At 31.9% G+C, this 15,974-nt stretch overlaps 1 protein-coding gene across 2 annotated transcripts; it reads left to right on the top strand.

Annotated features, from left to right (window-relative positions):
• Nucleotides 1–1,144: 1,144 nt before the first annotated feature.
• On the top strand, nucleotides 1,145–3,590 carry LOC133325041 (leucine carboxyl methyltransferase 1). 2 transcript variants are annotated; one of them, XM_061533869.1, is made up of 4 exons: nucleotides 1,145–1,439; nucleotides 2,399–2,824; nucleotides 2,890–3,194; nucleotides 3,298–3,590. In XM_061533869.1, the coding sequence occupies exons 1-4, from the start codon at nucleotides 1,221–1,223 to the stop codon at nucleotides 3,332–3,334; spliced, it is 987 nt and encodes a 328-aa protein (XP_061389853.1). In that variant the 5' UTR covers nucleotides 1,145–1,220; the 3' UTR covers nucleotides 3,335–3,590. The 2 variants fall into 2 exon arrangements, with proteins under 2 accessions (XP_061389853.1, XP_061389852.1); XM_061533868.1 differs by having other exon boundaries at nucleotides 2,890–3,206.
• Nucleotides 3,591–15,974: the final 12,384 nt, after the last annotated feature.

Below are 15,974 nucleotides of genomic sequence, written 5' to 3'. Positions count from 1 at the left end.
AACTCCTTGTACATTAGAACTTTTTACCGGGTTAACCTACTTTATGAGGATTTATTTGACATATATGCAAAGGAAATGACAATTGAAACCCACTGGGTTAACTAAATCCGGTTAAATGTAAACGTACTGTATGATCGGACACCAATGTACACAGGATTTTATTTCGTGTGGCCTGCTGGTCCAATATGAAACTTTTCATTGCAAAAAATATTTTTTTTTATGAAAACAATTATTAATCACTGCGTATGTCTCTGTGCTCTCAAACATTTATCATGGAGAAGTTTAATATTCTTAAACGTTAACGTTTTTAAGTTTTAAATTTCAGGTTTAACATTTAAAATAAAATGGATCACTGTTGCAAATATCCCTTGTAAATATTTGAACGTTATTTAAAAAAAAATATTCAACCCTAAACTTATCGACAGATGTTAAGTCATTTAACATATCGACATCTACAAAAATCGATAAGTCTTCACCAACTAAAATAACGATTTAAGTATCCCTAATTACAATCAGTTGATTGTCAAGACATATTCAATGAGGTATACCAATCAGCTCAGCTGTTATTAGCTTTAACTGTGAGGAATGTTGTTGTAATTTAAAACAAGTGAATAAAAAACAAATTTTCTGAAAATATGATTATTATTTTTTAAATAATATATATTTTAATATTTTTCTAAATGTATTTTTGTAACAAGTTATATGAATAGTTTTCATGTTCAAAATCTTTTTGACACACCAATGTCCCAAACCAGATGTTTGTTGTAACAGATTGCAGATGCATCTACCTTCTTAATGTTACCTTGTTTGATTGTCAATTTTTTTTTTTTGTGCAAATGTCATCTGTGTATTTCGGGAAATAGTCCTGATGTAAGGAGATTTCTAAAATAAACTTTTAAAAGATTTTAAAAGCTAAGAACAAACAGATCAAAAATAATAAATAATTTTAACTTATACACCCTTTTAAAGACGGTTATATACATAATAGTGTTATAATACCAATAATAACAAGGAAGAAAAGAGAAACAAGCAACAAGGATTTTTTTATTAAACCAAACCAACACCCCATAACGAGTGACAAGTGAAGTGTTTGTATGTTGGCCCCCTTTCATGTTTTGTTGGATTTGCTCCCTTAAAGGTGCCATGCATTTCTATTTTCAGTTAACAGCAACAAGAACAAAAGCAAAGTCAAAAAGTCGCCAACCATCTACTATAATATTATGGAGCCTCCGTGTTCATTTCATCCTTGCGATGAGGCTGTGATTGCTACCAATGACGATGCCAGCGATTGCAAACGTGGTGCTGTTCGTTTGGGCTATTGGAAAGATGATTACATTGGATATTTTGTGCGCAACCAAGACCGCAAAGCGCCAGAGATAAATCGAGGCTATTTTGCCAGGGTCAAGGGCGTTGAGATGTGTATTGAGAAGTTCCTGAAGGTCAGCATATTTTCTATTTATAGTTTAACTTCTTCGGGCATTTGTTTGTATGGTGGGTGGAGCTGCCATACCCTGAGGGAAGGGTTGCATTGCCGTGGACAAACAATAGCAACAAAACTACACACAATTGCATTCGGGTTTTTTGTTTTGTTTTAGGCCCCCAAGGATATTTTATACCAGAACAACCGTTTGTTTCAATTAATTTTATTGCTAGCCGACATTTGTTGACATTGGCTGGTAGTTTTAAAATATCCTGTTGCATATTCTTGATAACATTGAGTATGTGTTATAGTCTGTAAACGAATAATATATTTTCAGGTAATGGCATTTTTGAGGATGAAAATATGAAATGTCAAATCGGCTTTTAACCTTAAGGGTCAAAATATGATAAACTGTTAGACCCCTGAAATTTGGAAGAACAGGTTAAAGTGTGAAGAATTCAAAAAATATTTTTTTCGTTGGGATTTATTCGGGTTTCAACCTTATAAGAAATTACGTGGAAATCAAGGGTATTTGTCTAGAACTCGGGAAATACGAAAATTCTCATGACAAATATATTTCGTTACGATAAGATCTCCGTGTTATTCTGGACGAAATAATTTAAATTTATTTAAAGGAATTGGAACCTTGCCATATAGCCAATATCGGTTCAAAAATAATACATCAACTACTACTATTTTTTCGTAAAGCTACCACCAGCTATAAAATCGTTGAGATAAAACTAAAGATGCTTAAGAAACTTTCCAAGTTTCATGTAAAAAATTCCCGCTTTAAATAAAATTTAAAATCATTATTTTTGTCAAAATGTTGTACCTTAGCATTGTACTTGCACGCAAACTTCTCTATAATTCATGTAGCAATTTGTTATACGAAAACTCGGTAGTATTATATTCATTTTTATGTATAAAATTTACTATTACATTATCATTTTAATATATTTTTACCCTCTATTTTAACAGAAAACCAATGGAAATTGTCAAATCATTAATCTAGGATGCGGTTTTGATACACTTTATTTTCGTTTGCGCGATACACCGCATCAAGTGAAAAATTTTATTGAATTAGATTTTCCAACGGTAACTGCACGCAAATGTTATACCATAAAACGTAATAAAGTGCTGCTGTCTAAAATACATGATGAAGATGGTGAAGTTAAGCTAAGTCCAACCGATTTACACGGACCAAGTTATCATCTAATGGGTGTTGATCTTAGAAATATCGACGAAGTGGATCATAAATTGCAGCAGGCCGAAATAGATTATTCATTACCGACAATATTTTTAGCTGAATGTGTTTTGGTCTATATTGAACCAAATAATTGTAGAAATTTACTCAAATGGATAGCCAGTAAGTTTACTAGTGCTGTATTTGTCAATTATGAACAGGTAAGATATTGGCTGATACACATAAATTCAAATAATAAATCCTTTTTTCGCTTATTTCACTACAGGTCAACATGAACGATCGTTTTGGCGATGTAATGCTTAATAATCTACGTAGTCGTGGTTGTAGTTTAGCTGGTGTCGATGCATGCATCTCATTGGAAACACAAATGGGCCGGTTTCTTGAATGTGGCTGGAGTGGCAGTCGAGCCTGGGATATGGTTCAAGTCTATCAAAGTATTCCACCTGCAGAACGTCAGCGCATAGAACGTATAGAAATGTTGGATGAGGGGGAATTGTTGGTACAATTATTTCAGCATTATTGCCTAGTTGTGGCTTGGATAGGCGACCTATTTCAAGATATTGAAATTACGTGCGTTAACGTGTAAAATTTCTTCCTTGTTACCTAGCATTCTATGTGGAATATATATTAATAAATTTTCTTTCTCTCTTGTTTATTCTTCATATTATTACAGGGTTGAGAAGCGAATGTCCTCCTTAAACATCGACTAAACATACAGTGTGATGAAACGAAAGGCTGCACAATTTACAAAAAAATTCTCACATACAGTGATGAAGGAGCAAAAGCATTTTGGTATATTTTGTATATGAAAAAAGCTAAACATAGAGAGTATATACAAAATATTTTGTACATTACTTTTGGTAATCATTTAAATGGATATATAGTCATTTAGTACACCACAATCACTTTGGTTACTATAACAATCATCAGATGAAAGATTTTGTGAACAAACACAAATTGAATTTATAATCAATCCACACATTTACTCATGTTTTTTGATTTTGTTAACAAATTGTAAACACTTAATGGATAAACACCATTTTTGGGGCTCAAGCCTTTTATCACATTATTATTCCTTTTCTTTATTGTTATTTTTTAAATTTATATATAACATTGCAAATATTCAATATAAATTGCTTGATTGTCCATGGTATGTATTATACTTCTATTTTTCTAAAAAATAATAAGTAATAAAAGTAAGTTATTTCAAAGAATGAAACTAAACATTTAATATTTATTCAATATTTGCCAAACAAACACGAATTTTGACACAAACACATATACGTATTCAAAATCAAATTTTAATTGCTTAATTTACTTATTCCTTATTGAAGAAATCCCAAATATATATGCAATATTAATTAAATTTTGTAAAAGAATTTTACATTATTTTTGTATACCTTCCATACATAACAAAATAGAGGAGAGTTGTTCAACTGAATAACTATTTGAGGAACAATCCTACTAATATCTACAAAAATGAGAAAATTTACAAAACTGTATGTGAATAACTTATGTGTCTATTTTCATTAATAAAAAACAAAGTCATATTATTATTCAAATATAATCGTTTATTTTTTATTGTGATTTTGATTTTTGGCTGGGCCAAACCAAAATAGGAACAGTTCTAAATACTTTAAATCGGATGATGGTGTTATATTTTGACAATATACTGTGAGTTTAGAGTTAAAAATGAGGTTGAATATAAATTCTCACCTTAGTCAGAAGGAAACCGAGAGTTCATCATCAACAACGACTGAAGAAAAGATAATACGTAATTAATCCAGATAGCGCCAAAGATTTTTTCTTCAAAATCTTAGATTTAATTTTAAAACTTAAATATTTTATTAATAAATAAGACTTTTTTAATAAAAGTTAGTTTTCGCATGAAGCTAGGAGTGTATAGAACAAGATGGTATTCTTTAAAAAGGACGATGGATTAACCAATGCTATCGTACTGGTTTTTGCATAAGTGATGTAATGGCACCTGAACAATGCGGTATAATGTGGCGTACTGTTATGTGGAAGCTTAAACATTGCGATCTCTACAAACGGACAAACGTAGATCGACATACAATTTTATTCTGATCAGTAATATATGTACTTTGTGGGGTCTACGGTGAATATTTCAGGTGTTTCAAACGGTATGAAAAATTTAACAATGAATAAACAAGCGAAAAGTATGTTAAGTTCGGCCGGGCCGAACTTTATATACCCTCCACCTTTAGGTTGTCATTTAAAATATCAAAAATTAAAAAAAAAAATTGAAAAAACTCGTGTTATGAGATTTCGGAAAAGATGTGAGAAAAAATGTTTTAAATTCTCAAAATATCGAATAGTGAGGCTACCGTAATATTATTGATAATTTTTTGCAGTGAGATTTGGCACCAAATGGTAATACAGAATACCAAATTACAGTCAATTCGATTGAAAACGTTTAAAAATAATCCCCAAAAACCCTGAAACTTAAGTCAATATGAAAATCAAAAATATCCAAGCCCTAAAATACCATTACCCAAATACCGAAACTTAAGTCAATATCTGAAACTTAAGTCAATATCAGAATCAAAAATATCCAAACCCTAAAATACCATTATATTGGGACTTCTTTGAAACTAAAATACCAAATTACTGTCAATTCGGTTGAAAAAGTACCCAAATACCGGTTATTGGGGCTATATGAGGGCTACACTTATATGGGATATACCCAATTTTGTTGAAATAGGCGTTTAATATCTTGAAAATCTTGAAATCTATATCTTGAAATGAAGTTGCAAAGTAATCGAATAAAAATAAAAAATCCTCTAAATTAGAGTAACGTGTATTATTAAATTATATGAGACAAATTTAATAGTGTTGGATTTATTGATTATGCTATTGACCTACAAAATTTATTAACGCGCGTCCACTTTAATTACAAAATGGCTTAACACAATGTGATTATACCCATCATATGTTTGTAACAGAGAAAAGCAAAGGAGATAGACCCAGGTTCCTTTCGAGAATATGCATAAAATCATTTTCTGAGTGTATTTATGCATGTCCGTCAGTCTGTATATGTTAAATTAGCTGTGTCTATTTACTCGATATTTGGTAAAAATTGTTACCAAATGTTACTAAATGTTGCCTGTTTAACCAAAAATCCAGTAAAAGAGAGTCAAATGAGAGAGCAAGTTTGACAGTTCAACAACAACAAACTTAATGGAGTTTACTGAAAGAAATTTATGCAGATTTTGCAAAATCAGTAATTTTTGGATCATCTGTTTTATGACCAAACACACAAATTTTTCAAAAGATTTTTTTTTAATTTGCAAAGTTCAACTTGATATTGAGTTGCATAAAAATTGCAGAAAATGGAAAAATGCATAAGTAATGCAAAGTTTAATTAAATTAGAAGGTTATTCTTTATATTTTTAGGCAAGTTCAAGAAAGAGGACAATAAATTGATGCAGAAAGCTTAAATGTTCCCGGGGAACATACCAAATCAATTTTTCTTTTATTGTTCATTTTGTTTTTAATATCGTCCTTTGTTTGTTTATTTGGGCATGAATAAAAATGTTTTCTTGTTTATTTGCTGAATCTTATTAAAGTTGTCTGTTTACTTTTCTCAGTATTATCGCAAAAGAGAGTACAAACGGGTTTCTCTCTGAACTAGAACTTACTGTGTAAATCTTACTGGAAAAGTAACCAAACACACCTATTGTAAACAAAATTCAGTCGTATTTATAATCCGAATTGGATGAAATTTGATACAGCTCATTTATTTGGCTCAAATGGGAACCTTATTGAAATTTGTGAACTAGAACTTACTGTGTAAATCTTACTGGAAAAGTAACCAAACACACCTATTGTAAACAAAATTCAGTCGTATTTATAATCCGAATTGGATGAAATTTGATACAGCTCATTTATTTGGCTCAAATGGGAACCTTATTGAAATTTGTGAAAATCGGTTCAGATTTAGATGCCATATACATATATTTTCGTCCGATTTTATGCAATTGGTGCACCAAAGCCCCTATATTTCTTTCCAATTGCACGAAATATGGCATAGCGTACTGAATTATGTACAGAATGATATGAGTTAAGTTTCGTGAAAATCGGTTCAGATTTAGATATAGCTCCCATATATATTTTCGTCGGATTTAATGAACACGGTGCACCAAAATCCTTATATATCTGTCCATATATATTTGCTCGAAATTTTGTATAGTATACTAAATTGTGTATAGAATAATGTGTGCTAAGTTGAGCGAGTTTTTCGGTACTGATTTGGATATAGCTCCAATATATATTTTCGTCTGATTTAAGGAAAATAGTACACCTACATATCTTTCGATTTGCACAAATTTTGGCACAGCGTAGTGAATTAATTCTAGAATGAAAATAGGCTCAGATTTAGATATAGCTCCCATATATATTTTCATCCGATTTAATGTAAATTGTGAACTAAAGACCCAAATCATTGGCCGATAGGTACACAATTTTGTACAATGTACTGAAGTTAGTATAACTTTACGTGTCTTAAGTTTTCTTGAAATCGGTTCAGATTTACATATAGCTCCCCTATATATTTTCGTACGATTTTAAATAAATGGTGAATTAAATACATATAGCTAGGCCGCTTGACAACGTATTAAAGATAATATAAATTAATCTCATGCAAGTTGAAATCGGTTCAGATTTAGATATGCATAGCTTCCATATTTAATTTCGACCTTGTACACCTTGTTGTAATTCGCGAATTTCTTGACAAATGGTTAAACAAATTTGTTTTCTTTGCATACTAGTCAAATCACATTGAAATACGGTTTAATAGTCGCGAAAAACAAATAAAGTATGAAAATGTCTGCAAATAAAAAAAAAATAATTTTTGAATTGCCACAAAATATTTTTTTTTTCAATTTTTTATTTTTACTATGGTAAATAGAATACGAGTTTGTCTAGACCTTCTAAAACATGTGACAATTTCTTCTACAAATTTTTTAAGATGATTGTTAAATATCGGTATATTCCTCTGTTAATAGTTTTGATTTTAAAAATTACCAAATATATTGCAGCTACAGTATATAAAAATGATCAACATTAAGAAGCATACAGTTCGCGTATTCGTTCAGATCAGTTGATGCGCATGCGGTTTTCGTATAAACCGAATCATTCTTTTCCAATAATTATGAATTTTTCGAGGTTTCATGAGATATACATTAAACGAAACAAAATCACGATGCGCGTCCTGATTATAAGAAAAATTAAAAAAACTTTCAAAATGTTCCGTTTTCGCGAACATGTTGTTAGTCATTTTCACCCATGCATTTGAATTTATTATTTATCCGAAATCAGCAGTAGCCGCAGCGCTGAATGGTTAGAAAGTGAATGCCGTCCTCGGAGCTCACCTCCCATCCATTGCAGCTGAGGAACGTCAGCTGCCCAGACAAACCAGAGTAGTTTTGGCTCAGTTACGTTCTGGATGGTGCAGTCGGCTCAATTCGTATTGGGCACGGATTGATGACCAGGTGCAGGATGTCTCCCCAGCATGTGGTACAGACCCTCATTCGTGAAAATCCATTTACTAGAACGGCCTAATATAAATATCACGGATTTAAATGTATTTTATGAGAATCATTTCCGTTTCAATGTGAAATTCGTTCCCAGTTTATTTGTATGTTCTATAAAAATTATTTAACATACCCATACACTTTTGGCGCTATTTTAAAGTCGAAAAAATTTCGACTAATAGAAGATTTTTGTAGATTCTGAATCCGACCAATAATGTCGTGAAACTGCAAATGTTTTCAATTTAACAACCACGTAGTTATAATGTTGGGAATAAGAAAATAAGTAAACATGTTTAAAGTTTGAACATTACAATCACTGGAAGAATCACTTTTCCATGGAAATCACTTTTCCATGGAAAAAAATACTTTTGTATTTAATAAATAAATAAATATTGGTGAAGGTTAAATATATTGATGATTAAAGATGACTGATTATAGAAATAGAGGACATACATTTTATAGATGACTGCCAGTTAAAATACATGGTTGTCCTCTAAACAAGAGGACATATCGCTCATTTGCTGCAAGACAGGCATAACTCAAACCAGTAAGGAAAGTTCAAAAGTCGGACGGGGCCGACTATATGATACCCTTTACCACTTTGGTGTAGATAGAACAGACATAGATTCTTTGGAGGATCATTGAGATGGAATCTGGCGAAATTAAATGTGCTATCTAGATAGATATTTGTACCCATTGAAAACCCCAATACAGAGACCATTTGAAATCAATGAAAAATTGCATGTCAAACGGGCAGACTTAGATTCTTTGATGTACCATTTGCATGAAATCGAGAAAAATTATGTATGGGAGCTATATATGGACCTAAATGAGCAATCGTTGCATACATCATTTGTTTTTTGTTATCAATCTATATTAAATGTATTACCCTCTGCCAAATTTCGTGCAAATCGAACAAATATAGGCCCTTCGAACTAAAATATATAAAAATCTGAACCGTTTTTAACAAAACTTCGCAGACATCAATTTAGGCCTAATTTAGTACTCTGTGCAAACTTTTGTCTCAATCGGACAAATATTGGGAGTTTGGTGCACCGTTCACATAAAATCGGACGAAACTATATATGGGAGCTATATCTAAATCTGAACCGATTCCAACAAAACTTCGCAAACATAAGTATGGACCTGATTATGTGCGCTGTGCAAAATTTTTTTGCAAATATTGGCAGTTTGGTGCATCATTTACAGAAAATCAGTCGAAACTATATATGGGAGTTATATATAAATCTTAACCGATTTTCTCCTATTTCAATAGGGTTCGTCCTTGCGCCAAATAAGTGAACTGTGCCAAATTTCGTCCAAATCGGATAATAAATGCGATCTGTACTTTGTTCATAAAAATACATGGACGGACGGACGGACAGGCGGACATGCGTAAATCGACTCAGAAAGTGATTCCATGCATATTCTCAAAAGGAACCATGGGTCTATCTCGAATCCTTTTGCCTGTTACAAACATATGCACAAAAACATAATACCCTGTAAACTTAAACTTAAAACGCATTTTAAAATCTTTTATTATTATTATTTATTATTTTTTTTTTATTTGAGAAAATGTCTGCTTTGCAGCAAATGGTTATGGTTACCTTTGTTACAGAGAATATTGGATATATGAGTGTATGAAAAGATTCTAAATTTAGTAGTAATGTAGTAATAGTAAAAAAATTTCAAAAGTCTGACTACATAATACCCTTGATATATGGGAAATTACAAAATTCTTTTAAAATTCGATTAAAAAAATTTTGAAAATTTTTTTTGCGAGCACATTTATGATTTTTGGTACATATGTTAAGAAAAATATGCTGATTCGAAATCTGTTCGCGTTCACAAATTCGGATGCTGCGCACAAAAGTTATAGCGGTTTTAAATCTTGTATTTCTTATTTAAATTAAATGGCTTCCTATTCGTTGTAATTAGCGAATTTCTTCACAAATGCTTAAACACCATTGTTTTCTTTGCATACTAGTCAAATCACACTGAAATACGGTTTAATAGTCGCGAAAAACAAATAGAAACATGAAGATATCGAAAAATAAAATAAATTAATTTTTGCATTAAAACAAACATTTTTTTGGAATTTTCGATTTTTTTAGTATGGTTAAGAGGATACGGTTTTGCCTTAATCTTCTAAAATATACGACGCTTTCTTCTGCAAATTCTTTTAGATGATTGTTAAATATCGGTAGATTCATCTGATAAGAGTTTCGACGTCATTAATGGCTAAATATATTGCAATTACAATACATAAGAATGATCAATATTGAAAAGCTTGCAATTCGCGAATTAGATGAAATCAGTTGATGCGTATGCGATTTTCGTATAAACCGAATCAATGTCTTTCAATAATTATGCATTTTTCGATATTTAATATAGCGGTCAAAGTGTGCCACTCGATGCACTTTACTATGAAAAAACCCTAAAAATGGTTAAAAATCACGCAACGTGCATACGATTTTTATACGCATCCGATTTCAGTAATCTCCTATGAAAATACACAAAAGGAATTTGACAATACAAGCATAAATGCATGTAAAATTAATTCGAAGAAAACCGCGATTATTTACGCGAATTTGTCAAAATAAGTTTTTGCAGTTTTTCCCACATTCAAGGTACCTATATCCGCCGTTTTATTGGACGGAATTAAACATGGATGGGCTCATTAGATCCGGCACGTAAAAAAAACTAAAATCACGCGGGGTTCCACGGAATTTGAATGGACGTTCTTAATTTTAGACTCAAAAAATATTTTTTTATAAATATTTACGCACCAAATATGCAACTTAGTCACTGATCACATGTGCGTGCGTTGTGTAGTTTAGCCACAAATCGGGAACGAACACAAAAAAACTCGTTGGCTTCAACACATTTTCACCAATTTTTTTACATTACCACCATCACAGCTTCCACGCAGCTTATTATTTATTACAAATATTTTAAGATTTTGACAAGAACACTTCATTTTATAGAACTGAATTTAAATTATACGCAATATGTTCATATTTCGCGAGTTATAACCTTGCAAACCTCAGCTTCAAGGAATTTAAAAGATTTTTGTAATTTCCCATATATATATATATATATATATATATGGGCATTTCCTGAGTCGCAGATTTTTTTCTATAATAGTGCTTAAATACGTAAAGTAACGGCAAAAGTACCGATTAAAACCAATCATAACAAACAGTCTCACAACATTAGGACTGTGTTGCACTCTGGTTTATATGGGAGCATTATCTAATTTTTGAACGGGACTTCAACAATTTAAGTATTTCAATTTCGTTATTGTGCCAAATAAATTAACTGTACCAAATTTCATCAAATTCGGATCAAAAATTCGACCTGTACTTTGTTTATAATAAAACATGAACAGAAAGTGATTCTGTACAAATTCTCGAATTTAACTATTGCTCTATCTCATTTCTTTTTGAATGTTTCAAATATAGGCGCAACGACATAAGACCGAAATATAATAATGTGTAATAAATGTGGGCGAATATATAGAGCTAGAATCTTCAATTTGTTTAAAGATTTATATTGTTTGTGTGTATGATTGATCTAAAATCGTGATTATGCAAGTATGGACTAAACGATCCAGTTGCCGTCATTTGGCCTGAACGTTTTTTAGCAGAGCTCGAAAAATCATCAATAATCAATTAGATTTAAAATGTAGAGATTATTCAATTAACGATAAACCACATTAGCCGGTAGTAGAAAATGTCAGTACATACAAGCCTTCATAACTTAATTAACAATTATTCAAATTGTGACATGTACAATAGCAGCCAAACTGACTACACGCTACAGCATCAAATACAAAATTCAAAGAATAAGAATTGAAATTTATGCAAAAATGATTCATGTTTCTTTTCTATTAGTACATCGTGGAATATGCAGACACACAGACATCACTTTTACGATTCTAGGCGGATGACTTTTGGAGACAATGAATCGCCAATACGGACGTTGGCTATGGTGTCCAGTAAATGTGTGGTTCCGTTATGGTAAGAGGTCGCACAGCATGCCATAGCAATTAAGATTTAATTAAATCGGTTCACACATTGACCCTTTTGAAAGTGAATTATGATAGAAAGCGTCATCTATAAACGGGTGAGTAAGTGAATGTAGCTTGAAAAATGTATATAAGCGCCTTTAACGCTTCCGATGCGGGTGATAGTTGATAAGAAAAAAAAATGATCAGCAGCAGTTATCTTTCAGCTAATGATCAGGTTTTCAAAGGCTAATGTTATATATAGAACATTTTGACTGTGGAGACAAATATTCTGTCACTTTATAGGGGAGATTGTGGAGAACCAACAAATGGAACATTTTCGTGTTATAATTTTCCATTACGTGAATTTACATGAAAAACTTAATCGTTGCATGACATTAACCTATAGCAAAATTGGTAAAGTAATGTGATGAGATCGGCCTCGTGGGTTTTTGATTTTTTTTTTTTTTTTTTTTTTTGGAAATTTCAAATACGTTTGTGCACCATGACAATGCGAACTCTCGCACATTGGCGGATCAAAACGTAACCTCCTGTGCCCAAATGGCTTATTTTTTTCCCGCACATGAAAAAATGCATTATCAACGATTTTCGTCGCCAGAAGATGTTATTAAAGCGTTTATTAAATCGTGCTGGAGAAAACTTTGTAAAACATTATTAATTATTAGAGATGACAGTGGATAAATACCCATTTGCCGTTTAGCACAAAAAAATGATCTTCCACCTATCATTTTTTATGTTATACGGATGAAATTCAGTATATTGGGTATCGACGATATTCTGTACTCGAAATTGCCAGTTTATACCCTACAAAGTATGGAATTCTAAAATGATTTAGTTGATCTGCCGCCATCTGTTGTAATCATTCTACCTTCGGAGGATATCGAGATTAAAATTTAGAACATCAGGTTGAAGAATAACATATATCGACCCGCTTTTAGGCCTAGACCCTATATAAATATTAATAATTAGGGTAAGGGAAGATATTGTGATACAAACTTTGCCCTGTAAATTGCAGCATTTTGTTGATTTTATACACATTCTTCACCTCAAAAATGCGTTTTTGGAGATTGAGATTTTATTAAAAATCATCATTAAAAATTGCTGAAATTTATATTTGGTGTATATTATGGTTTACAAAAATCCATCGGTGAAATATCGTTATATGTCCACATTTTGATATGTTACCTATATTTTCATTTCACGTAACTATCAGCATACCTATGGTGGAGGGCATCCAAAGTTCGACCCGGCCGAACTTAACGCCTTTTTCACTTGTTCGATTTCAAATCGCCTTATTGAAATTTCTCTATGTTTCACGCTATGATTTTTGATTTTCCAATGTTAAAAAAAGTGCCAGTAAATCTGTGAACAAGTAAAAAAAACCCGACCCGGCCGAGCTTTTTATATCCATGTGATATTATTAAAATTTTCTAAATAAATGGTCTGGTGGAGTATAGTCCAAATATAGAAAATTCCGCATAAATATGTTCACATTAATAATTTTCTGCATATGTGCTAGCCTCAGAAAACGCGAAATGTGGTATTACAATCAATTTTATTAAAAAACGTACCCGTCAGCTCTCTGGTGGCTACACCGGAACATTTTCCGGGAGGTTTTCTGCCCAATCAGAATCGAAAATAAAAAAGTGAAGCCACTCCGGTTGAAAACCCTGAAGAAAAACCCAACAAAATATCGAATATGGGAACATGGCTATATTCTGATTAAAAATAAATAGGTTAATTGAATTCATTATTGTATAATGAATTTTTAAGAAATACAAATCTCATTATTAACTATAAGCGAAGTTCGTTCTAAAAACTTTTTGGCACTTTTTTGGTACTTTTTTTGACATTTTTTCAAATTTTTTTAACACTTTGTGGCATTTATTTATCAACAAAGTTTAGGCAAAACTGACCAAATCGATCTCTTTTATATCCTTATTAGCCATAAGACTGAAAGTATAAGAATTATTAATATCGCCTCATTGAAATATCGGATTTACACCCGAAGTATCTTTTGAAATTTCGGCTAGACTCCTGACAATTGGGAACCTGGTCGGGGGTAACGGTTTTAATCCAAACTTTGTAAAGGGTTGACAACTTTGTAGTTTAAATTGTTAAAAAAAAATTAAACAAACATGAGTCAGTTATGACCAAGATATCGCAAAATATGTGCCAAAATGTCGACAATTTCTTCAAATATACTAATATCATGAAAACATCTTTAATATGAGTTTTATTTATGTTTACTTTTGAAACCACGAAATGTGTAACACTGTACTTTAATGTGAACAAATATTGATTTGCCACACAATCATCCTAAAATCGATACTAAAAATTGGAAAGCGATATTTCAATGGCGCTATGCCGACCATTTTTTACTAGGAATTTCCCACCCATTTGGTTGAAAATGCGGCTTATATATCTAAAATACCAAAAGTCAGCTAATACACCAATATATCCCACTTTGAACTTTACCTGTCTTCTATCAAAATACGTATTTGTGTACAATTTTGGTTTTGTATCTCGATTCTATCGAAATCGAATCGATATTTTAGTCTACCTTTAGTTGAATTTCGGTTAAATTTTCGTTCATCTCGGCTATTCAACCAATGTAATATTTACCAAAGTCAACTTAAGCTCCAATTCAATCTATAAATAAGAGAATTAAAAGCTAACTTGTAGCTAACATTTAGCTTTATAAACTGTCCCAACTAATGCTATGCCCATTCAGAAGAACACCATTCTCTAGCCACATCATAAGTCAGTTGCTATATGTTATTGAAACACAGTCTCCACATTCCTACTCTCCAACAAAGAGACATACTACTAAATAGTCTCCACCATGTGGTGCTCAAGAGTGCATTCGTGTTCAATAACTTTGTGGATATGGCCACAATGGAGTATCTGAAAACGACGTTTGTTTAGTATTTCATTTAACGTCGCTCGATAAGGTTTGGTAATTGGAAACGGTCGGAACAAAGACGTCGGTACGTGAGTGGAGGATTTGCATTGCTTACTGTTAGTGGTTGGTAATATAGAATATGAGTGTCAGGTAGTAGTGAGAATGTAAATAAAAAAGTGAATATGTAGTGGTTACCAAAACAACAGACAAACACACTGAGTGTACAAGTATCTGTCTGTTTGTTTGGCTAGGAATTACGAAATTGTGAAAAAAATGTTTTACTTTTAAAAATGACTTTTTGTTGACGGCTTTTGAATGTTGTTTAAATGAGAGTTACCTGTTTATATTAACATGATTACCAACTAACCGACTGGTCTTACTTTGTATAAGAGAGTTGGCGTGTGTATGTTTGTGATACCTTTGTATTTGTACATTTGTTTTTGTGTTGACATTTGAATTGGTGGCTCAAACGTAGTCGCCGTCGCCAACACCGACATAACGTAATATCCATACACCGAATTCGTCGTTCTGACTTCTAAAACAATTGGCGACAGCAACAGCTTGAGCTTGATCGCCACGATGAACTCCAAGATACAGCGCGAATGAGTGTGTGTGTGTATTAGTTAACAAACACAATTTAACCCATACAAAAAAAGTTGTTACAAACAATAACAACCTTTTTTCTACCTTATGGTGTTCGGTGTTTTGGGGCGTTGTCGATCAATTGATTGAAGTTATATTTGTTTTTTTAAAGAAAATTAAGTTCTGTGCTCATTTTAAAATTAATATATTTATAAAGGAATTGAAATATAAATAAAATATAAACATAGAAATTCCCTAAAAATTGTATATAAACGTGA

The sequence above is a fragment of the Musca vetustissima genome, unplaced genomic scaffold (genome assembly GCF_032173495.1).
Source record: "Musca vetustissima isolate MV318-11 ecotype Yass unplaced genomic scaffold, APGP_CSIRO_Mvet_v1 utg17966, whole genome shotgun sequence".
NCBI lineage: Eukaryota > Metazoa > Arthropoda > Insecta > Diptera > Muscidae > Musca > Musca vetustissima.
This window is presented reverse-complemented; position numbering and strand designations above follow the sequence as displayed.

Bases quoted from the DNA above. Each gene is read 5' to 3' on its own strand.
- LOC133325041 (XM_061533868.1), top strand. From the start codon at position 1,221: ATGGAGCCTCCGTGTTCATTTCATCCTTGCGATGAGGCTGTGATTGCT. The intron at 1,440-2,398 runs GTCAGCATATTT...CTATTTTAACAG, and splicing joins GTATTGAGAAGTTCCTGAAG to AAAACCAATGGAAATTGTCA. The intron at 2,825-2,889 runs GTAAGATATTGG...ATTTCACTACAG, and splicing joins TATTTGTCAATTATGAACAG to GTCAACATGAACGATCGTTT.